The 24385-nt window shown below is 41.6% G+C and overlaps 1 protein-coding gene across 8 annotated transcripts in view; it reads right to left on the bottom strand.

The window, feature by feature from the left end:
• Positions 1–24385, bottom strand: part of ASPH (aspartate beta-hydroxylase) — a 196066-nt gene that overhangs the window by 45014 nt on the left and 126667 nt on the right. For all 8 annotated transcript variants that reach the window (XM_074987144.1, XM_074987139.1, XM_074987146.1 and 5 more), the window contains 2 exons: positions 8177–8262; positions 3463–3549 (listed from right to left, as the gene is read on the bottom strand). In XM_074987144.1, coding sequence (XP_074843245.1) covers positions 3463–3549; positions 8177–8262 — 173 coding nt within the window. The remainder of the gene's footprint in view (positions 1–3462; positions 3550–8176; positions 8263–24385) is intronic.

Below are 24385 nucleotides of genomic sequence, written 5' to 3'. Positions count from 1 at the left end.
ATGCTCCTTCCATTTCTATGAGGTATGTATGTATTTCTTTAAAAAGTCTGCAGTATTGAATGAAGATCTTAGTTTCTGCAATCAATTCAACATATCATAACTGTTTGACTCAGACTTACTATTATGAAATTGAAAGGGGAAAATACTATACAATATACTTATGTCAGCCAAATGCATGATGATGTGCATGAATAAGACGATGGTATAGGGAAGAAGGGTTAGATTTATTAGGAACTGGGGAAACTTTTGGGATAGGGGGAGCCTATACAGGAAAGATGGACTCCACCTAAAGCACAGTGGAAGCAGACTGCTGGCACTTCCCATTAAAAAGGTCGTATAGCAGTTTTTAACTAACAAACGGGGGAAAGCCGATTGGTGCAAAGGAGTGTGTGGATCGCACAGAGACTTCTCTTAGACGAGAGCCTATTGATAGAAATTTTCTATGTTTTAGTCAGGAGAAGAAGACAGAAGAGGATAAAGTATGGGTTTGATCAGAAGAGAAAACCTCATGAAAAAGAATCAGGAAAGGGTAGACAAATGACTAGTGACAAACTTTTAAAGTGCTTATACACAAATGCTCGGAGTCTAAATAATAAGATGGGTGAACCAGAGTGCCTTGTATTGGAGGAGCATATTGATATAATAGGCATCACGCAAACTTGGTGGAATTAGGACAATCAATGGGACACAATTATACTGGGGTATAAACTATATCGGAAAGACAGAACAGGTCATGCAGGTGAGGGAGTGGCACTATGTGTGAAAGAAAATGTAGAATCAAATGAAGTAAAAATCTTAAATGAATCAAAAGGTTCCATAGAATCTCTATGGATAGAAATTCTATGCTCTAATAAGAATTTAGCAGTAGGGATATACTATCGGCCACTTGACCAGGACAGTGCTAGTGACTATGAAATGCTAAGGGAGATTAGGGAGGCAATCAAACCAAAATTTCAATAATAGTAGTTATCCCCACATTGACTGGGTATATGCCACCTCAGGACGAGATGCAGAGATACAATTTCTTGATACCTTAAATGATTGCTTTTTGGAGTTGCTAGTACAGGAACCCACAAGGGGAGAGGCAATTCATGGTTTAGTTGTAGAGTGCAGGATCTGGTTCACAAGGTAACTGTGATAAGACCACTTGGAAATAGTGACCATAATATAGTAACATTTAACATTCCTATTGTGGGAAGAATATCTTAGCACTTTTCCTGTGGTGGAAAGAACATCCTCACACTTATCAGGCATCCCTCAGGGTGTCCCAGCATGTACCGTGCAGCTCTCTGCTTTTGCTTTAAAGGGCCCGGGGCTTCAGCCACTGCCATTGGGCCCTGGGGCAGTTCCCCCTTTGCGTTGCCTGTCAGCGGGCTTGGGAGAGGCACGTGCCATGGAGAAGAAAGCATTCTGGCCAATCCTTTTACAGGGAGTTGTTCTCATAAAGAATGTGTTACAGCAGCCTCTGTTATAGCACCAAAATAGTAAATAGCAGAAATGTAATTTAATGCTAACACTAGCCATTACTGATTACTGTCCTGACTTACACTTTGGCTACATCTACACTACGAGATAAATTCTATTTTTAATAAAATTGATTTTTAACCAGGTCTGAGTGCTGCAGAATTCTAATTCTAAGTCAATCAAAAATTCACAGGCTTCCTGTGACCTTCTTCCTGCACACCTGGATGGACAGCAGCAGAGAAAAAAGCAGCCATACATGGAGGGACACCACGTGGCTTTGTGGGATACATAAGGGGCACTTTTGGAGGCTAATAAATTCAAATTTAAGACATGGCACTTCCACAGTAGCCTTTATTCAAAATTTTAAATTCGAAATTGATGCTATACCCATCCCACAATATGGACATTTTCTTATCAGTATCAGGACTCACTTATTCGAGCTAATGGCATTTACAGTGAAGACTCCTTTAAATTCAATTCTGTGTCGTACTGTAGATGCAGCCTTAGACAACTCAGTGGAGTAACAAAATGCCCAATACTTCAACTACTCACATACAAATCACTTTGATTGAAGCTTTGCCAAGAGTCTCCCTCTTAAAAATAATCTCTTTTTTTTATAACTGAGTTCAATCTACGTGTAATGGGGGTAAGTATTAAAATCACCACTCCCTCACACTTGTAACATTTTCATCCAAAGCGCTCACTGAAACGCAGGCTGCTGTTGCAATAACATTTTAATTCTTCCACAATGCTTCCATGGACATTTGATACCAGTTGAACCCTCTTCCTGATGGCCAGCAGATTCTTCAGCAGCAAGAGAACTATTATTTCAGTGTGGCATTTTGTTAACCATTTATTTAGCGTTATGAAGTCTTGTTCTGCTTTGACTATTACGCTCCATCAGGCTATGTGAGAACAGTACTCCATACATTTAAGGCATGCTATTATACTGTTAGGAGTTACTTTTCAAAACATTTGCAAGCATTAATGTACAGCTCTGTGGAAGGGGTTGATTCATAATGACAGGAAATAAGCATTCTTTAATACAGAAATCTGTCGTTAACTGAAGCACCATCACATCTATGGGGCCAAATATTCTACTGGCATACAAGGATGCAGGAGCCATTGACTTCAATGGAATTTCATCCATTTACATGACCAGAGAATTTGGTCCACTGTGTAGTAGCATTGATGTGCTAGTTTTTTGGAGACTTTAGTTTTTGAATAATTGTTGTTTACCACGTGAAAACTGATAGCGACTCCATTTAAATTGCTTCATTAAGGCCGTGTCTACCCTAGCCTTCTTCTTCGAAGGGGGCCTGGAAATGACACAGACCCAGGAATATCAATGCGGCACTGCCATACATTTGCAGTGCCTCATTAGCATAATGGCGGCCACACGAATTTCGAAGCTGCTAACTTCAAATTCGTTTTGGGAGTAAGGGAATTTTGAAGTTGGGTGCATATTTCGAAGCACCCATGTCTAGACTGCCGGTCCACACTTCAAAGTTAGCAGCTTCAAAATTCACACAGCTGTCATTATGCTAATGAGGTGCTAAATATGCATGGCAGCACCTCATTGGTATTGCCCGTTCTGTGTCATTCCAATGCCTCCTTTGAAGAAGGGGGCAAGTGTAGCCACAGCCTAATAGTAGCACAGCACAACTCCCTTCCTCTGTGATGATTTCACACTTTGTGCCTCTTGACTAATGAGTTCAAATAGATTCTTTTACACCTATTTCTGTGATTCCCCCAAGCTTTAAAAATGATTATTTCTGTTTTGGAGTTATTGTGTCAAGGAACTAAATTATTCGGAATTCAAAACCTGTCCTCCCGTATCTTCAGGAAGAGGATGCTTGAAAATAGCCAAACAAGAATTTTAACTTAAAAACTGGGATCATTGTACAGAATACAGAAGCAGTTTGTTTTGTACACAGGGCCCTATTATTGGAAAACCTCACAGTATTATTTTTACATTTACAACAGTTTCACTGGTACCTGTGCTTTTCCATATCTTGCTCGTGGACTCTCTGGATATTTGGTCACTAATACTTCAAAGGCCTTCAGAGCTTCTTGAACTTTTCCCTGTGAAGAAGATATTTATACTAAATAGTTTATCTTGAAGCAAAGCCCTTATAAAATCATGAGGAAATAATGTTGTCTCTTATACACTATCTCACCAGATTGTCTGCTTATTCCAGAGACATTCATTTTAATGCATACATACAGCTCAATATAATTAGCTGCTCTTGGTTAAAACCAATTGTTTTGTTTTGTCTTAAAGTGGTTGAAAAAAAAAAACTTAGATGGATTACAATTGTACCAAGAAACACTAGACACTAGGGTGAATCACATTAGACCTGAAAAAGTAAATTGCGTCAGAAATAGTTAATCAAGACATGTAAAATGCAGTGTAGGAAATAGCTGACTGTAGCTAGAATTTTCATCTTGAGATGACCAAGGCTTTGCCTTGCCCTCATTTCACAATAACCTATATTATTTTTTGCAATGGGTGATTTTAGTGACCACATGGACACTAGCACCTCTGGGTGACTGTATATAATATCTGGCATGACAACTATGATCCAGTACCATGTTGCTTAGTTTTAAGGATTTGGACTACAGGAGTGCAGGTTACTGCTGTGTAATGAGCTTAATCTCACCCCTCACATGAAGTGATGACTCACTTCTGCTCATATTAGGGAATGCACATATTGTAGACACAGAAAAGCTGCATCCAGCCCCAGATGGTTTTAGATATAAATCTATAGAGTGCGCATCCCTCTGCCTGCAAGTCCATCCCTTTGTCCGTGAGCTTGTTTGTTCAAGAACTCCTCCTAAACAGTGAGAGTTTGAACCACCTAGTTTGGTATGCAGCTCCCTCTTATCCTAACTTAAAGCAAGGCCAGGAATGTGGTCAGGGATGGTTGTGCCAGGAAAACAGGATGTGCCTGGAATGGGATTGTTTTCTATAACATGGAAAGGGAGGGGTTTGATAGGAAGGCCTGTTATACTACACAGTGACTCGTGGGGGCAACTATACTGAAGAGTAACTGCAGGGGAGGGGAGCACCCAATCAAGAGAGTGACTAGCTAGGGCCATAGCTCTCCACACTGCCCACCTGTGGCCCAGACAAGTGGTCCCCTGCCACAAGCTCCTCTGCCCCGAGTTCTTGGCTACAGTGCTGAACAAGAGTGGTAACCACCAGCTAGCAGCTCCACCAGCCAGCAGCACCAGCATCCCAGAACAGCACCACCAGGGCTGAGGCTGGAGTTGCACAGCCCCTGCCTTCCTCAAGGAGCACCATTGCAAGCTGGAGGTGGGCTGCACAGCCCTATCTCCCCACAGGAGCATGCAGATTTGTCCCACCCCCTCAAGGAGCATTACTGGGGGCCAGGGCATGCACTGAAGCCCTGCTGCCTCCCTGGAGGAGCCAGTAGCCAGGGTCTGGCATTGCAGCCACTACTATTGCAGGAAGTTATTAAATAAGAGCTACTGAAGTCAACAATTTTAAATTAGCATGTCCAGATAACTTGCATCGTGGAGTTTTGAAGTGAGGGCTAAGGAGCTCCTGGAATAATTAATGTTGATTTTAAACAAGTCCTGGAATACCAGAGAAGTTCCAGAAGAAGGGAAGAATGCTAATGTGCCAATATTGAAGAGTAAACGGACCTATAATTATAGGAGTCATCCTGACTTCCATCCTGAACAAGATAATGTAGTACTATTAATAACAAATTGAAGGAGGATACTATAATTAATGTCCATCAACATTTTTGATGAGAATACAAATATGGCTGAAAAAAGTATTTGTTTTGATGTAATATACTTGAATCCTGAAAGAAATTTGATCTAGTACCACATGACATTTTGATTAAAAAATCAGAAACATGATTAAAAAATGACAAACACCAAACATGGCATATATTAAATGGCTTAAAGTAGGGCTACCAAGAGATTAAAAAATTCATTTTTGTGATTAATTTTACTGTGAACCAATAATAGAATACCATTTATTTAATTTTTTGGCTATTTTCCTCATAGTCTAATACAGTGATTTCGGTTACAACCCAGGACATAGCTGCTGATGAGTTTTGCTCAAGAACAATCCAGACCATGTTCATTTTCATCATCTGAGTCAGATGCCCACCAGCAGAAGGTTGATATTTCTTTTCTGGTGGATCGGGTTCTATAGCTTTCATATCAAAACATTGGTCTTCAACTTCTGAAAGCATGTGCCACACCTCCTCCTTCTTACATTTTGGTTGGCACTTCAGATTTGTAAACCTTGGGTAGAGTGCTCTCTCTGTCTCCTTCTACACTCACCCGCTCCCATTGGAGGTGGCATGGTAATGAGGCAATTCAAAGCAGGCTAATGAGGTGCTAATGGGCATATTCAGCACCTCATTAACGTAATAGTGGCGGCACGAATTTCAAAGTGCAGGCTTCGAATTGCAAATTGACATTGTAGATGGGAGCAACTTTGAAATAAGCACCCCCCTTCGACATTCCCTTACTCCTATCTACTTCTGTGGGAGTAAGGGAATGTCAAAGTGGAGCACTTATTTCAAAGCTGCCCCCATCTACACTGTCAATCTGCAGTTTGAAGTCTGCACTTTGAAATTCGTGCAGCTGCCATTATGCTAATGAGGTGGTGAATATACATGTTAGTGCCTCATTAGCCTGCTTTGAATTGCCTCTTTACCATGCCACATCTGACAGGAGGGGGCGAGTGTACAAACAGCCTCTAAAAACTTTTAGGTGTTGCAATTTCTCTTTCTCCAAACTAGTGAATTTAAGGGGTGCTGACTGAGACATTACCAGTTAACATCAAAATGGACTGCAGTTTTTTAGTGGCCAAAAGTGTTCTCAAATAATGGAAATCTGCAATTTTTCTCTCCTACAGACTGGCTTAGTGAGCACTTCACTATTGCATTAGTGGAAAAATGACATGGTTTAATAGCAATACTTGAGGTAGGGTTAGAAATAAGGCTTTCTGGGCACACATGGAACTATTGCACACTTTTAAGTTTAATATATATTAGTTCCCAATATTCCCTTATGTATCAAATTAACCACTTTAACAACTGATGCCCTGAGTTACCAAGTGAGTTATATTGTTGGGCTCAACGAGTTATGATCAATGGCATGATGCCTGGCTGGTAATCAGTATCAAGCGGAGTCCCATCAGGGTCAGTCCTGGGGCGGGTTTGGTTCAACATTTTCATTAATGACCTGGACAAGGGGATGGATTGCACCCTTCAGCAAATTCACAGATGACACTTAGCTAAGTGGAGAGATAGATATGCTGGAGGGTAGGGATAGGGTCCCGAGTTACCCAGACAAATTGGAGGATTGGGCCAAGAGAAGTTTAGGACTCTGCACTTGTCCTTGTGAAACCTCACAAAGACAAGTGCAGTGTCCTGCACTTAGGGCATAAGAATCCCAAACAGTGCTACAGGTTGGGGACCAACTGGCCAAGCAGCAGTTCTGCAGAAAAGGACCTGTGTATTACAGTGGATGAGAAACTGGATCTGAGTGAACAATGCATCCGTGTAGCCCAGAAGGCTAGTGGCATGTTGGGCTGCATTAGTAGGTGCATTGCCAGCAGATCTGGGGAACTAGTTATTTCCCTTTATTCGACACTCATGGGTCCACATTTGGAATACTTTGTTCAATTCTGCGGTCCCCCATTACAAAAAGTATGTGGACACATCGGAGAGATTCCAGCGAAGGGCAACAAAAATGATTAGGGCATTGGAGCACATGACTTATGAGGAGAGTCTGAGGGATTTAAGCTTATTTAGTCTGCAGGAGTGAGGGGGGATTTGATAGAAGCCTTCAGCTACCTGAAGGGGGGTTACAAAGAGGATGGAGATGTGCTGTTTGCTGTGGTGACAGATGACCAAACGAGGAGCAATGGTCTCAAACTGCAGTGGGAGAGGTCTAGGTTGGAGATTAAGAAAAATTAGCTCACCAGGAGAGTAGTGAAGCACTAGAATAGGTTACCTATAGATGTGGAGGAATCTTCATCCCTAGAGGTTTTTAAATCCCAACTGGACAAAGCCCTGACTTGGGATTGGTCCTGCTCATAGGAAGGAGTTGGATGTGATGATTTCCTGAGATCTCTTCCAACCTGATGATTCTATAACCTCTATGGTTCAGATTTTTCATCGGGTGTTTTGGATCAGTTGATTGATTTGGGTGTTTTTCCTAGGTTTTACAAACAATAAACATTGAATTTTATAATTCTTTCCATCTTCTATATGTACTTATATATCTGTTGTTTTGTAATGCAATTTTATTGTATGCAAAACAGTATAAGTTAAAGATTTTAACCTACTTTACTATCACCAATCCTTATATGACCAGTATCCACTAATTTTTTTAAACAACTGTTTTGTACATACATGTAGAAATAAAAATTGGAACACTTGCAACATACTACAACATTTAAAAATGGTTAAGATGTGAATTTTATAAAACAGAGTGAGTGCCTTGGACAGATATGAAGGAATACGCAATATGATCTAACAAGACGAAAGGTGAATTACCAAGCTAAAATGAGCATTAAAATATAATCACAAATTTGTTTTTTGCTAGCCAAGCATTTGGCACAGAAACAAATATGAAATTCATTACCCCTGTTACTTTTGTGTTTGTTCATTTGTAGCCATGGTTTACAGTATCAGAACATGGAATTCAAGCCTACCTTTTTACGTAGCTTTTCTGCAGCATTCAGTTCAGCTTTAATGGTCTTATCAAACTTGTTTAAGAGTTTTGGTTTCTTCTGTTTAGCTAGAAAAGTTTAAGAAAAAAATCCTTTTGACTTTCCCTGAACTTTCACAAGTGTTTCCTTGGAAGAGTCCTTTAATCACAGCCCAATAAGGCAGTTTCAGAATTCACCAGAAAAAAAATAGGCACGCATTCATTATGTCTACAAAAACGTCTTTTACATATGAAAGCCAATATTTATGCACACAAATTAAATAAATTTTAAATTAAATGGACTTTTGGGAATAAAATGACCCACCTTGCATGTACAGCCATCATTTATGACTGGAAACTGTCTAAATAATAAGTGCAGCAAGAAATACACTCTAAAAATAAAATATACTCAAGAGAAACTTAGGTTCTCATACTAAAATTATATTACACTGGTTTCTTAATCCAATCATGACCTAACGCAGGGGCAAGGTGGGGGCCTGGCAGAAATATGTTACTTTTTATGTATGTTTATTAACACTTACATACTGATTAATAAAGTCTTTACATTTTACGTTTTTATTTTATTACCCCTACAGAAAAGGGTTTTTGCTTCATATGAACATAACCAAAAATTCCATCAGTTTGGATTACACTAGACAGGTTGGGGGGTGGTGGGAGCGGTGGCAGGGAAGGTGTGCTGCTAATTGCAGGGATGAAAAGTGGGGCCTGACATAAAAAGTTTGCTCACCCCTGATTTAAAGATATCTAATGATGCAGAATACATCTCAACTTTTGGGGTAGAAGCTGATATTTTGTTTGCTATGTCTCTCTTTTGTATTGATCTATGACACAAGAGGAGCAGGTCTGCTGCATTTTCATACAAGTATAAGGTAATGTTTTAGCTTGATAAAGTCCAATCAAAGCATTCATGTGTTTTGAAACCAACAGACCCAACGCAATTTTTGTTCCCTACCAGGCTGGTGGGCCATCCAGTCCACAGCCTCTCTGGGTGACCAGCACTATATGCTATAGAGATAGTGCCAGAAACCTCGTAATGTACAATTATGAAAAAGCTGTCCACAAGAAATCTGATCAGTTAGGCCATTTCTACACAGGCCACTTTCTTCAGAAGTGGCATGGTAATACACGGAGCGAAAGATGCTAATGAGGCGTGGATGCAAATTCCCCATGCCTCATTAGCATAACGTCAAGTGATTTAGAGTCCTCAAGACGGTACTTCCGGACTCCAAAACTCTGTGTAGAAGCGTGGTCCTGGGGTGGCCTCCAGAAGAAGGCCCCAGGGGAGTTTCCAAAAGAAGGAAATCCTTCCTAAAAATTTTCAGGAAGAAGGGGCCTCCGGAAGAAGGACTTCCTTCTGGAAGGCCCCCTGGGGCCGCGTTTCTACACAGCATTTTGGAATCTGGAAGAACAGTCTTCTGGACTCCAGATCACGTGATGTTATGCTAATGAGGCGTGGAGAATTTGCATCCGCACCTCATTAGCATCTTTCACTCCGTGTATTAGCATGCCACTTCCTTTGGAAGTGGCCTGTGTAGAAACGGCCTTAGTGATTGACATATTCCAAAAAGCAAGACAGCTTATATGCTTCCCTTCCTTCCCACTCATCTAATGTATCTTTTTATTGTTTCATTATCTGTATAACCACCAATTACTCCCAAAACAGTTGGGAATGCTTGAACGCACAGAATCCCTGTGTATTTAAGGACAGAATTTTCAAATGCTTTCTCCACTGTTAGCCTCACAGGAACATCACAAGGCCTCCATTGAAATTAAAACTGTTGTGTTAGGTGCATATATGAGACATCCCTGCTATAAAGAGCTTGCAATCTAAATACTGGAAGAATTGCAAAAGAAGAACAGACAAAGATAAGCAAATTGCCCAGTTCAGCAAGTCAATAGGTGACCTACCAACAGAAATCAGGTCTGATTCCAAATGAATTGCGCACCGTCTCTTTATGTTTGGGATTATACCTGGGAACCAGAAAGATTTAGAATCATAGAGGTGGAAGGGACCTCAGGTCATCAAGTCCAGCCCCCTGGACAGAGCAAGATAATCTCTATCATCCAAGACAGGACTTAAAAAACCCTGCGGATGGAGCTTCCACCACCTCTCTCAGTAACACATTCCCAGTGTTTCACCACCCTCCTGGTGAAACATTTTTTCTTAATATCCAACCTACACCCTCCTCTATGTAATTTCAGACCATTGCTCCTTGTACTTCCATCCATCACTACTGAGAACAGCCTCTCTCCATCCTCTTTAGAGCCCCCTTTCAGAAAGCTGAAAGCTGCTATCAAATGCCCCTCGCTCTTCTTTTCTGGAAACAAAACAAGCCCAAATCCCTCAGCCTTTCCTCTTAGGTCATGTGCTCCAGACCCCTAATCATTTCCGTTGCCCTCTGCTGGACCATCCCAAATGCATCCACATCCTTTCTATACTGGCGGGGCCCAGAACTGAATGCAATTCTCCAGATATGGCCTCATCAGTGCGAATGGAGGGGAATAATAACAAGATCTGCTAGCAGTGTTCCTCCTAATGCACCCCATTATGCCATTAGCCTTCTTGGCTACAAGGGCACAATGTTGCCTAATATCCAGTCTCTCATCCACTGGAATCCCCAGATCCTTTTCTGCTGCACTGCTACTTAGCCAGTCTGTTCCCAGCCTGTAGGAATGCTTGGGATTATTCTGTCCAAAATGCAAGACTCTGCACTTGTCCTTGTTGAACTTCATCAGATTTCTTTTGGCCCAATCCTCCAATTTATCTCAGTCACACTGGACCCTATCCCCCTACCCTCCAAAGTCTCTACCTGTCCCCGCTTGCTTCGTGTCATCTGCAAATTTGTTGAGGTTGCAATCCATCCCCTCATCCAGGTCATTAATAAAGATGTTGAACAATGCTGGCCCTAGAACTGATCCTTGAGGCACTCCACTTGAAACCAATGACCAACCAGACCTCAATACATTGGGCCCAACCATCTAGACAGTTTTCCATCCAGCTAATCAGACTGGTCAGGCATGATTCGCCCTTGGTGAATCCATGTTGACTACTCCTGATCTTTCCACTCTTCCAAGTGTTGCAAAATGGATTCTTTGAGGATCCCATCCATGATTTTTCTGGGGACTGAGGTAAGGCTGACTGGTCAATAGTTCCCTGGATTGTCCTCCTCTCCTTTTTTAAAGATGGACACTATATTTGCCTTTTCCCAATCATCCAGGACCTATCCTGATCACCATGATTTTTCAAAGATAATGACCAAAGGCACTACAATTTGCCAGTTCCCTCAGTACCCTTGTATATAAATCTGGAGCCATGGATTTGTGTATGTCTAGCTTTTCTGAATAGCTCTAAACCTGCGCCTTCTACACCGAGAGCTGCCCATCTCCTTCCCATACTGCATTGCCTCATGCAGTATTCTGGGAGATGACCTTGTCCATGAAGACAGAGGCAAAAAAAACACTACTTCAGCTTTTTCCCACATCATCTGTCACCAGGTTACCTCCCTCGTCCAGTAATGGACCCACACCCTCCCTGATTGATTACCCTCTTACTGTTAACATGCCTTTAGAAACCTTTCCTGTTACCCTTCACATTCCGTGCTAGCCACAGTTCCAGTTGTGCTTTCACCTTCCCGATTACTCCCCTGCATTCTCGAGCAATATAGTTATATTCCTCCTTAGTCACCTGTCCAAATTTCCACTTCTTATACGCATGCTTTTAGAGTTTGAGCTCGCCAAGGATTTCCTTGGTAAGCGGAGCTGGTTGCCTACCATATTTGCTTCTGACCGCGTTTCGGGATGGCACATGAACAATGGAACATAAACAACCAAAAATGTGCCTTGAGCACAGTATTTTCATGACAGAGTTGGTTTGGTGATGGCGAGACAACCCAATTAATGTTATTTGTTTTGTGATTCCAAATATATGACTTGATTTTAAATACTACTATAATTTGTACTGCTTTTTTATTATTACTCAGAGAAAAAATTAACCAAACTATGGATGCTGGAACTCTGTCTACAGAAAATAAATATATAGAAAAGCTTCTACATTAGTGACTTCTCAGAATTTAATTCTCAGCTCTTACAGTCTGAATCCGGATCTAGATCTGGATCTTGAAAGACTAGCTAGGTGCAAAGAAAGTAAATAATGGTGGAAAGCATTACCTCAACTAATGGAGGAAGGCTGTGGGGTATCATGGCTAGGGCTTAGTATTAATATACCCAAGAGCTAGTTTGCATTTTGGGTCTCACCAAATCTGCTGAAGATGGGAACGGTTAGTTTCTTTTGCAGGGAAGGGGAACGGATAGCCCGCCTCACTCAAGGACTATATCCTAATGATTAGAAGACGGTGTTGCTCAGATATATATGATAAGGGAGGAAGAGTTCAGATATATACTAAACACAACACAGAAGAGCAAGGGAAATACCCCAGCACTGCATATTGTACACATCTGACAAAATGAGTCTCTTTCTCAGAGAGGTAAGCCTTCCTTTTTCCTGACACCTGGTTTAGACAAGGGTTGGAATACCTTTTCTTCTGTTTCAACAAAATAATATAATTAGTATCCTCTTTATAATTAAACATCAACTATATACTAGCAGGAGGCCAATATGCAATACTGAAAATGAACTGTAAACATAAATATTATTCAGCTTTGAGGCACTAACCAATACCACACAGTAAAACATTACATAAAGGGCAATCATTTTCATCTGCCCGTTTTACTGAAATGCTGCAGGATTCATCTGGGGGCTTTCAATGCAAGCATCAAGTATATTAACATAGTCTGTAGTCTCCCTGCAGGGGTATTTTGATAAATTATACATAAAGGATTATTACACTAGAAGGAAGTTAACAGCTGAGGTCACATCTGTTGAATTAGACATTAGAAAGAAGTTAACTAACGTGGTTTCAAAAAAAAAACAACCCCTCCCAAAACAAATGCAGATTCATATAACCACTTAGGAGATTTACATTCCATTTCTGCTCAGGTACTAAAATAATAAAAATGCATTTTTATATGACACTCTGGTCTTGCATGGAGGGGGTTCAATTAGGACCCTGGATGTAGGAACAGGTTTCCTCTTCAATGTTGTATGGCTAACTAGAAATGAGTTGGTGACCTCTCTCAAAATAATTTCCATTGTTAAACAATGGGTAGGGTTCCACCAATTTCTGAGTTGCATTGATTTTAATGAGTCAATTTCATAATTTCAGATGTTTATGTCCAAAATGTTACAGTGTCGTAAAGGTGAAAGGCACAACTCAAAATAAAGTTAGAGGGTGGATCACAAGGTTATCATAGGGAGGGTTGAGGTACTAGTACTTCTGCTGTTGGTGGAGCTAAAGCTAGCACCACAGCCAGCAGCAGCACAGAAGTGACAGATGCAGCATATGGAGAGGATGGGTTACCAGCGACTCTGCCCCAAGCTGGGATGTGATTGCTGGAGATTCAGCCTCTCAACCCCAGATCCAGGGTGACAGCATACGCTGCACCTCTCTGCTTGGACTGTGGGCTATCTCAGCTGCTAGCCATTGAGCTTCCTTCCTGCAGCTTTTGGAGGTTCCTCAAGGTGGGTCTGACCCTGCTCTGGGAGTGGCCTCTGCAGGGGAAGGAAGTCCTGTCCTTTCCCAAACTGCAAAGAGACTAGTAGCTGGAGCCCAGTTCACAGTTGGGGTATCCCCAGCACTGCCCTTCCCTTACAACAGGAGATCAGATTTCATGGTCCATGGTGCATTGTTCACAGCTCATGAATTTCTAATTATAGAACAATGTGTTCACCTAGAAGAATACTTTACTTTTTTTAATTGATAAAAATAAGACAAAACAAGTTGTAATTAATGTTGATGAATAATTCCTCTCTCATTTTTATGTTAAGAAATACTATCATCTGGGTTACCATGGGTTGCAAGTTATTTTTACTGGGCCTCTTATGCACACAATTCGTCAGCTATTTACAATACAGGCACTTTTAACTGATCACATCTTTTGAAAGGTTAAATTAAAGGGCAAGACACCAGTAGTGCAATATAGCAGGATCAGAAGACGAGACATTACTTTATCTCTTAATTTAAATAAAATGTAAATTTTAGTTCTCAACAAAGGATATCAGAAGAAACTAGATCATTAAGCAATTATTAATCATCCTAGAATAATTATAATTTTAACTGATTTTAAAGTATTTTATTATGCATACATTCACACATATTATAGAGATAGCCTCTCACTATAACACTCTTTTTAAAAATTTGGACACAGAAATTTTGCAGTACTATAGTTTTAATCTGACACGGAAGTGCCAAGAAATAGGACACTAGAAACACTCACCTGGCTGGCCAGGGTGTGGCTTTGATGGGCCGGGGTAGTGAAGATACACCTGACACAGCCGCGATCTGTTTACTTTCTCGGTACACTGAATGGTTCATTATGTTAAGAGAGTAACTGAGGAGGGAAAAGTTGTCTGAGTGGTATTGTATAAGAAGGGAGCACACAGCAATTTATTTACTTCTGGACAGTTCCTTTAGTTATTTCTTAGATTTTGTGGGACTCCTAGTGCTGGATTTCCTGTTGCTGTTGGAAAGAATTCATTGGGTTTTTGATCAGTTGTCAAGTCCACCCTACAGTGAGATATGGGCTGCTCCTTGTGGTTTTATATGTCTCTTCCCATGAGCCACACCATAGGTGGCAGTATTCTCTGCAAGCTGTGCGCTTGGGTGGCTGCCCAGGAGAGATTCAGACACCACCCAAATGGCTGGCAGAGCACCCTCAACCAGCAGCATGTGTTTCTAATGGTGGTGAACATTTACACATGCCCTGGTGCCATAACAAAATGTATTCCATACATGGATGGTTGTGATCAGTGGAGGCACTGATGCTAGATCCTCCTAAACGTAATAGAGAAAGGGTAGATGGCAGGACATTTTCAGTCAGGATCTGGGTCTCTGGAATGTCTTTCTGCCAATGATCTCTGAATGGGGACTTTTCACTTTCTCAAAAAAGAGAAAAAGAAATGATAAACATACTTGCAGAAGTCATCCCTCAAATCTTCCCATTTGATTTTGTTACTAAATATTGTACTAAGCCTAATTTTACTATTGTACGAGTAATGTGAACTCTGAAGTCCTATTTTCAAGGATAAAAAGGCTAAGCTGAAAGGATACTAAGAGTAACCACCGTGTATTGTCAAAACAAAAAAGCAGTCCAGTAGCACTTTAAACACTAACAAAATGATCTGTTAGGTGATGAGGAGGGCTTTAAACTAGGTTCGACAGGGGCAGGGGAGCCAAGACCACAGGTAACTGGAGAACGTGGAAACCTGGGTTATGGGTCAGAAATGGGAGGAAGCATGGGCAACAATGTCAGAGTAAAAAGAGGGTCAGGGCAAAACAGGGATGCAAAATCAAATCAATATCTTAGATGCCTGTATACAAATGCAAGAAGTATGGGTAATAAGCAGGAAGAACTGGAAGTGCTAGTAAATAAATATAACTATGACATCATTGGCAGCACAGAAACTTGGTGGGATAATACACGATTGGAATGTTGGTATTGAAGGGTACAGCCTGCTTAGGAAGGATAGACAGGGAAGAAAGGGGGGAGGTGTTGCCTTATATATTAAAAACGTATGCACTTGGACTGAGGTGGAGATGGACAGAGGAAATAGACGTGTTGAGAGTCTCTGGGTTAGACTAAGAGGGGTAAAAAACAAGGGTGATGTCCTGATAGGCATCTACTACAGGCCGCCTAGCCAGGTAGAAGAGGTGGATGAGACTTTTTTTTAAACAACTAACAAAGTCAAGCAGGGCCCCAGATGTAGTGGTGATGGGGGACTTCAACTATCCAGACGTATGTTGGGAAACTAATACAGCGGGGCACAGACTATCCAGTAAGTTCTTGGATTGTATTGGAGACAATTTTTTATTCCAAAAGGTTGAAAAAGCTACCGGGGGAAGCTGTTTTAGATTTGATTTTAACAAATAGGGAGGAATTGGTAGAGAACTTGAAGGTGGAAGGCAGCTTGGGCGAAAGTGAACACAAAATCAGAGTTCACAATCCTAAGGAAGGGTAGAACAGAAGACAGCAAAATAAAGATAATGGTTTCAGGAGGGCAGATTTGGGTAAATTCAGAGAGCTGGTAGGTAAGGTCCCATGGGAAGCAAAGCTCAGGGGAAAAACAGCTGAGGAGAGTTGGCAGTTTTTCAAAGGGACATTATTAAGGGCCCAAAAGCAAGCTATCCTGCTGTTTAGGAAAGATAGAAAATATGGAAAAAGACCACCTTGGCTTAACCAGGAGATCTTGCAAAATCTCAAAATAAAAAAGGAGTTGTATAAAAAATGGAAACAAGGAAAAATTACAAAGGGTGAATATAGGCAAACACCACAAGAATGCAGGAGAAAGATCAGAAAGGCTAAGGCACAAAATGAGCTCAAGCTAGCTACAGGCATAAAGGGAAACAAGAAGGCTTTTTATAAATATATTAGAAACAAGAGGAAGACCAGGGACAGGGTAGGGCCATTGCTCAGTGAGGAGGGAGAAACAGTAACTGGGAACTTGGAAATGGCAGAGATGCTTAATGACTTCTTTGTTTCGGTCTTCACTGAGAAGTCTGATGAACGAATGCCCACCATAGTGAATGCTAGTGGGAAAGGGGTAGGGTTAGAAGTTGAAATAAAAAAAGAACAAGTTAAAAATCACTTAGGAAAATGAGATGACTGCAAGTCACCAGGGCCTGATGAAATGCACCCTCGAATACTCAAGGAGCTGATAGAGGAGGTATCTGAGCCTTTATCTATCATCTTTGGAAAATCATGGGAGACAGGAGAGATTCCAGAAGACTGGAAAAGGGCAAATATAGTGCCCATCTATAAAAAGGGGAATAAGAATAACCCAGGAAACTACAGGCCAGTCAGCTTAACTTCAGTGCCAGGAAAGATAATGGAGCAGGTAATTAAAAAAATCATCTGCAAGCACTTGGAAGGTGGTAAAGTAATAGGAAACAGCCAGCATGGATTTGTAAAGAATAAATCTTGTCAAACTAATCTGATAGCTTTCTTTGATAGGATAACGAGCCTTGTGGATAGGGGAGAAGCGGTAGATGTGGTCTACCTAGACTTTAGTAAAGCATTTGATACAGTCTCTCATGACATTCTTATCAAAAAACTAGGCAACTACAATTTAGATGAGGCTACTATAAGGTGGGTGCATAACTGGCTGGATAACCGAACTCAGAGAGTAGTTCTTAATGGTTCTCAATCCTGCTGGAAAAGTATAACAAGTGGGGTTCCGCAGGGGTCTGTGTTAGGACCGGTTCTGTTCAATGTCTTCATCAATGATTTAGATATTGGCATAGAAAGTACGCTTACTAAGTTTGCAGATGATACCAAGTTGGGAGGGATTGCGACTACTTTGGAGGATAGGGTCATAATTCAAAATGATCTGGATAACTTGAAAAATGGTCTGAGGTAAACAAGATAAAGTTTAATAAGGACAAATGCAAAGTGCTCCACTTAGGAAGGAACAATCAGTTTCATACATACAGAATGGGGAGAGACTGTCTAAGAACGACTACAGCAGAAAGGGACCTAGGGATTATAGTGGACCACAAGCTAAATATGAGTCAACAGCGTGATGCTGTTGCAAAAAAAAGCAAACATGATTCTGGGATGCATTAACAGGTGTGTTGTGAACAAGACACAAGAAGTCATTCTTCCGCTCTACTCTGCGCTGGTTAGGCCTCAGCTGGAGTATTGTGTCCAGTTCTGGGTAACGCAGTTCAAAAAAGATGTAGAGAAACTAGAGAGGGTCCAGAAAAGAGCGACAAGAATGTGACCTAGAGAATGTGACCTATGAAAAAAGGTTGAAAGAATTGGGCTTGTTTAGTTTGGGAAAGAGAAGATTGAGGGGAGACATAATAGTGGTTTTCAGGTATCTAAAAGGGAGTCATAAGGAGGAAGGAGAAAACTTGTTCTTCTTGGCCTCTGAGGATAGAACAAGAGGCAACAGGCTTAAACTGCAGCAAGGAAGGTTTAGGTTGGACTTTAGGAAAAAGTCCCTAACTGTCAGGGCGGTCAAGCAGTGGAATAAATTGCCAAGGGAGGATGTGGAACCTCCATTGCTGAAGATATTTAAGAACAGGTTAGATAGATGTCTATCAGGTATGGTTTAGATAGTACTTGGTCCTGCCATTGGGGCAGGGGGCTGGACTCAATGGCCTCTCAAGGTCCCTTCCAGTCCTAGTGTTCTATGATTCTATCAGCTTTTGGGGGACAGACCCATGATCTGAAGTGGGTCTGTCCCACAAAAACTCATCACCTAATAAATTATTTTGTTAGCTTTAAAGTGCTACTAGACTGCTTTTTTGTTTTGATAGTATATAGACTAGCAAGGCTTTCTCTCCATTTCTATTCCTTGTGTATTGTATAGGAGCTAGGAGAATGCTAGGATGCTAGCTACGTTATATTTGAAATTCAAAACTTGCTCTGGAAATAGTGTTTTTCTTCTCCCACAAAGTACATCTACACCATTATCCAAATTAGCTGTAGAAATTGCTCTCCTTCTCAATAGGCAGCGGAAGAATTGGAATTTGATGGTGATAGAAAACTCCTGTCGTGGTCCTGTGGTTTGGTGGGCTAAATATTCACTTATTGATTTACAGGTAGCCTAAATGATCATCCAATTCTTTAGGTTTCTATAAATGAAAAATGAGAAGATAGCAAAACAAATGTGCATTGGGCAGTAACTATCGTAGGACTATGTAAAGGCACTAGAATTACAATGATTAAAGATTTTTCCAATTTATACCAATGTAACAGCCACAAAATGTCCTATAATTAACTTATCTAGAGATTTAATCAGACACTAAATGCTTAGGTATTTTAGAATTAATAAAGCTGTTGCATTTAATGACTACAATAAATCTTTAGTAGCAGTTATTCCATGGTGGGATATTCTCTGAAGCACAAAGCATTCTTCATGATTTCTACTGAAACTGGTTATTGTACATTAATAATGCTGGCACTCGTCATCAGGAAAAATCAAGGAACAATATTGGAATTTTTCAGTATATCCCCTCTTTGCTCATCATCCCAGACCTGTTAATGAGTTTTGGCTTCACCCATAGGAAATGATAATACATTCCTCATTAAGTCCAGAAATAGATTTCCACACTGACTTCCATAGTAACACACTGTATTTATTATTCTAGTAATGGTAATGAATGAGTATGCTTATCATAAAATTACTGCCGTAGTGGGTGCCTCAAGAGAATATGCTGCAATATTTTTACAAGTGGCAACATACTAATGTGTGTGTGATGCATAAGTGATAGAATAAAATTAAAGTTAAAAACAACTTTGAATTCTATGAACTATGCATCTTCAAAAGCAACCTAAGCTGGATTCAGAACGACACCTGAAGTGAAGCTAAAACATCCCAGAGCACATTATTAAAACCATCACAAGAGGTAGAAAAGCCTTGAAAGAGAGACGCTTTTCAGACTGATAAAATACAAGGTTGGAGGATAAAATTTAAACCATTAAACCACATCATAGGGTTGCTGGCCCCTTTAAGAGGAATACAGGCCAAACTCATAATGAGCTAATTAACAGTTAATTATGAAAAATGATCACCTGATCCTTGTAAAATGCCAGCAGGGATCAGTTGCAGGGAGGTGTTCAGAAAGGAGCTCCCAGAGAAACACTGGCCCCAGGGAGGAAAACTGTACACATCCTAAGCCCAATGGCGGAGCAGTCAGGACTGAGAATGACATGTCCCAACCTGTGCAACCTCTGAGCCCAACAGATTGAGTGGATTTAATAAAGTAAAACCTCAGTGGGAAGACTTTGCCTTACAGCCTTTGGGGCTGTATGGAATTGATAAGGGGCCCTGAAAGAGGGAACACTTTGGCAAGGAGTGCCTACAACGCCACACTAGGCCAAGACATGGCACTAATGAGTGTGCACGTCCTGAGACAACTGGTAAGAGAAAGGGGATTTTGAGACTCACTCATATTAAGGGATGATCAAGCAACACAACAGAGAGACCTTTCTTAGCTGGGAGATGTCAGCCATCAAAACATAGGGAACAGTCATACTGAGTCAGACTAATAGTCCATCATGCCTAGTATTTTCTCTGATAGTTGCTGGTGCCAGATATTTCACAGGGCAGTATCAAGTGACCAGCTTCTTGCCCACTCTCTGCTTCTGAAGATGGAGGTTTAGGATACCCAGATCCACATCCCTGACCATCCAGACTAACAGCTAACTTCCATGAACTTATCCAATTCTTTTAAGAACCCAGTTACACTTCCGGCCTTCACAACATCTCCTAGCAACAAGTTTCATGTTTAACTGTGTTATATGAAGACATGCTTCCTAGTGTTTCATTCAGATCTGCTGCCTATTATTTTTACTGGCGTCCTCTTATTCACTTTCTCCAAACCATTCATGATTTTACAGACCTCAATCACATTTCCCCTTAGTCTCCTCTTTCCTAAGCTGAACAGCGCCCCCTCTTCTTATAGAAGCTGTTCCATACCTTAATCATTTGTGTTGTCTTCTCTGCATCTTTTCCAATTCTAATATATCTTTTATGAGATGAGGGGATCAGGACTGTATGTGGTTTTCCAAGTGTAGGTGTACAGTGGATGTAAATAACATGGTATAAACTACCGTATGCTATTGATCCCTTCCTTAATGATTTCTAACATTCTATTTTTGACTGCTGCATATTGAATATTTGTTTTCAGAGAAATATCCACAGTTCCACAATGACTCAGATACCTCTGTCCTGAGTGGTAACAGCTAATTTAGATCTCATCATGTTGTCTGGATAATTGGGTTTGTGTTTTCCAGTCTGCATTAGTCTGCATTTATCAGCACGGATTGTCACCTTCCATTTTGTCTCCTAGTCAACAGTTTGGTAAGATCCCTTTGTAGCTTTGCAGTCCAGCTTTGGCTTAACTGTCTAAAGTAATTCTATATTGTCTGAAAATTCTGCCACTGCACTGTTCACCTCATTTTCCAAATAGTTTATTAATATTCTGCACAACATGAGGGGGCAGCCAGAATTTTGGGAATGTCTTCTGTGGTTTTGGAAATATCCAATCAACAGGAGAGACCTGTTGAGGAAGCATCATGATGTGAAAGAATCAGCTATTGTTAACACTGAAGGGGCAGTCATCATAAGACTCAGACAAATGGCATATTTTGACCATGAAAATGCGGGGCATGTAGGATGGCTTTACATCTACATGAACCAAGACCATAAGGCTGGCCTGGCTGCCCGGAGCACCAGAAGAACCAGGGAGAGAAGGGCTGTAATACAACTATGGTACAAACTGCTGTGATGTCTGAATGAGTGACTGTGGAGACAGAAAGAGCAATATTCCAGAATGATATCCCCAAGGACTGCTTGTTTTGGGTGTGGGGAGAATAGACCCTAATAAACTTTTAGCTTTGGGTGGGTAAAATCTAATTATAAGGAAGTTAGAGCCTACAGAAAGAGGAAAATATGGAATAGTCAAGGAAATAGGCCCAGGAGTATGGAATTAAAAATGGGAGAATGGTCACAGCTTTCACCCTTCATGTTGGTGACAAGGGATGTCCTCATGCCATTCAAAGCACGTAAGGCTGAGAGCTGGGGAACCTGAAAAATTTGGTCAAGCAGCCAAGTCAGAACTAGGAACCACAGATCTAAAACGAGGGTGTAACAAGGCAAACCTTCTCCCCAGGCTGCAAAAGAGACCCAATGACAAAACCATCTATTTTATGCAGTTTTGTTGCCCCAAATGTAAAACAAAAAGAGTTCTTCCTCATTATCTGGAGGGGTGTCACTGCCTGGGTTCCTATTTCCAAAGATCTCTGTGCTAGGAATGAGGACTTGCATGTGCAATCTCTAAGGTCTCCTGAACGACTGACCAAGGAAGTTAAAACTTCTGTTCTCAAGCACAACAGCAATAGCTGATCACTGGCTGTTCAATGCTTATGGCCTTAGCTGTGGTGGCTTCTGTGCCTCTTTTGTTAACAGTCCTACTCCTGCCTCATTCACAAACTTGCTTTGGTCCTGCTCCAGTCTTGCTTCTGTCCTGCTGGGATTCCTGGCTGTCGATCCACCAGTAAATCTGATTGCCTACATCCCAGCATGTAGCACTCTGTGAAGTCCTGCTGTTCCTGCAGCTGCCTTGTACGACTCTCCCAGGCTGCATCTACACTACGAGATAAAATCGATTTTAAGTCACTTAGCCCAATTCTTCCACATGCCTGTCCTCTCTGTAAATTCCATTAGCTCAATTTATGAGCCACTAAAGTCGACATATCGAAATCCTAAGATCATCGTAGCCTGAAGGGTGTAGTGTTCAATTCGAATTTAAAATTCCAAATGAAGGGTAACGAGGATGCGCCATGTCTTTAAATAGAATTCATTAGCCTCCACAGATGTCCTGTATGTGCCCCACAATGCACCACAGTTCTCTGCTCTGGCCTCTCACATCTCCACTGCTCTCAATTGCAGAGGAATTAGGCAACAGGAAGACAATTACAATTCAACACCTGCAAGCTTGTGGCTGTCAGGTCATGAGAGGCTGAAAAAAATTCTTTGCTTGCAGCGCAGCCGTGGGGTCTGTGGTTCTGTGTATACCCCTGCTAGCTAACTGCCTTTTTTTTCTGTGCTGCCTGGTGCCAACTGCTGGCCCCCCGTACCATGTGGCAGCTAGGCTGGGGTGGGGTTCATGCTTGTCTGGTAGGATGAGAAATTTCTTTTCAGCTGTTTACATATTGTCCTGACCTCAACATCCCTTCCCATCCCTCCCTCCAGAAGTGCCACACAATCTGGAACATTCCCGTGCCCAGCTGCATCACCTGGCTTGACCCCTAACCAATGAAAGGACGTGCTGCGCAAGGTGCCAGGAGGCTTGCACGCGGTGAGGGTCACGATTTTCGGGGGCTAGCTGTAGCCAGGAGTCTTTTAGCCACCTGGGGCATGTCCCACTCAGCAATCACAATTCTGGGGGGCTGGCTGTATCCAGGGGTCTTTTAGCCACCCAGGCGACATCTCCCTCTGCAGTAATCATTTTGGGGACCTGGCTGTAGCCGGCGTCTTTTAGTTGCCTGGGGGCAGTCACCCTCAACGGCCACAATTTTGAGAGCTGATTGTAGCTGGGGGTCTTGTGGCCGCGCAGGGGACATCTCCCTTGACAGTCACAATTTTTGGGGGCTGGCTGTAGCTGGGCGTCTTTTAGGTGCACAGAGCCATACATGTGTCAATGAAGGCAACGTATTAGCTATACAATCACCATGGTTGTTGAAGTAAGGCTTGCAGCAGCAAATATTCTTGTCTTTTTTTCCAGGTCCCAATCTGGCTGTAGTCTGGGGTCTTTTAGCCTGATGAATCATTTGAGTTTCAGTGTAGCAACCATGTCTACTTAAGTATAAGGGTCTTTTTTGGTAGGAGGCCTGAATCCAGATTCAAGTTCCTGAAAAAGCCCCCGCGGGCAACCACGATTTTCGTGGTTGTCAAACATGTACTGTCTGTTAGCTGCCTTTGGCCGTTACTGATGATTCATTCGAGTTTCAGTGTAGCACTCATGTCTACTTAGAGTCCTCTTTCCCAGGAGATCTAAATCACTATCCAAGCCCAAAATAAAGCCTAGGCACACTGTATCAGTGTAGTACCCATGTCTACCTAAACATACTTCACGTCAGGAGAAGAGGGGAACGAAATGTGGGAAGATGTTGTCATGTACCCACATCGCCTTGTGCGGCCAGAATGCAATGGGGCTCAGGGAACGGTGGGATAGGTTCCCACAATACACTGCAGCAGCACTCAATTTAAGCGACTTGTGTTTGACAGCAGTAAGTGGATTTTGTGGGGAGAATGTGGGAAGGTGAAGATGCTCAAAATCAAATGGATAAAACCCAGCACTACGAAATTGATTTTAATAAAATTGATTATATTTTGTAGTGTAGACGCAGCCTGTCTCTCCCTCTCCCCCCCACCCCCTTCTAGGTCTATGTGCCTTTTTTAAATCTATTTGGACATAGGTGCACTGGTCCTGCTAGCTTCCTCTTTAAGGGCCAGTGTCACTCTGACTCAAGCAACCAGGATGAAGGAAAAACAACAGTGGGAATCCTGTTAAAAATAAGAGGTCTATCCAAGGGAAAAGGAAGACCCAGATAGCACTATGGTCCT

The sequence above is a fragment of the Carettochelys insculpta genome, chromosome 2, assembly GCF_033958435.1.
Source record: "Carettochelys insculpta isolate YL-2023 chromosome 2, ASM3395843v1, whole genome shotgun sequence".
Classification (NCBI taxonomy): domain Eukaryota; kingdom Metazoa; phylum Chordata; order Testudines; family Carettochelyidae; genus Carettochelys; species Carettochelys insculpta.
This window is presented reverse-complemented; position numbering and strand designations above follow the sequence as displayed.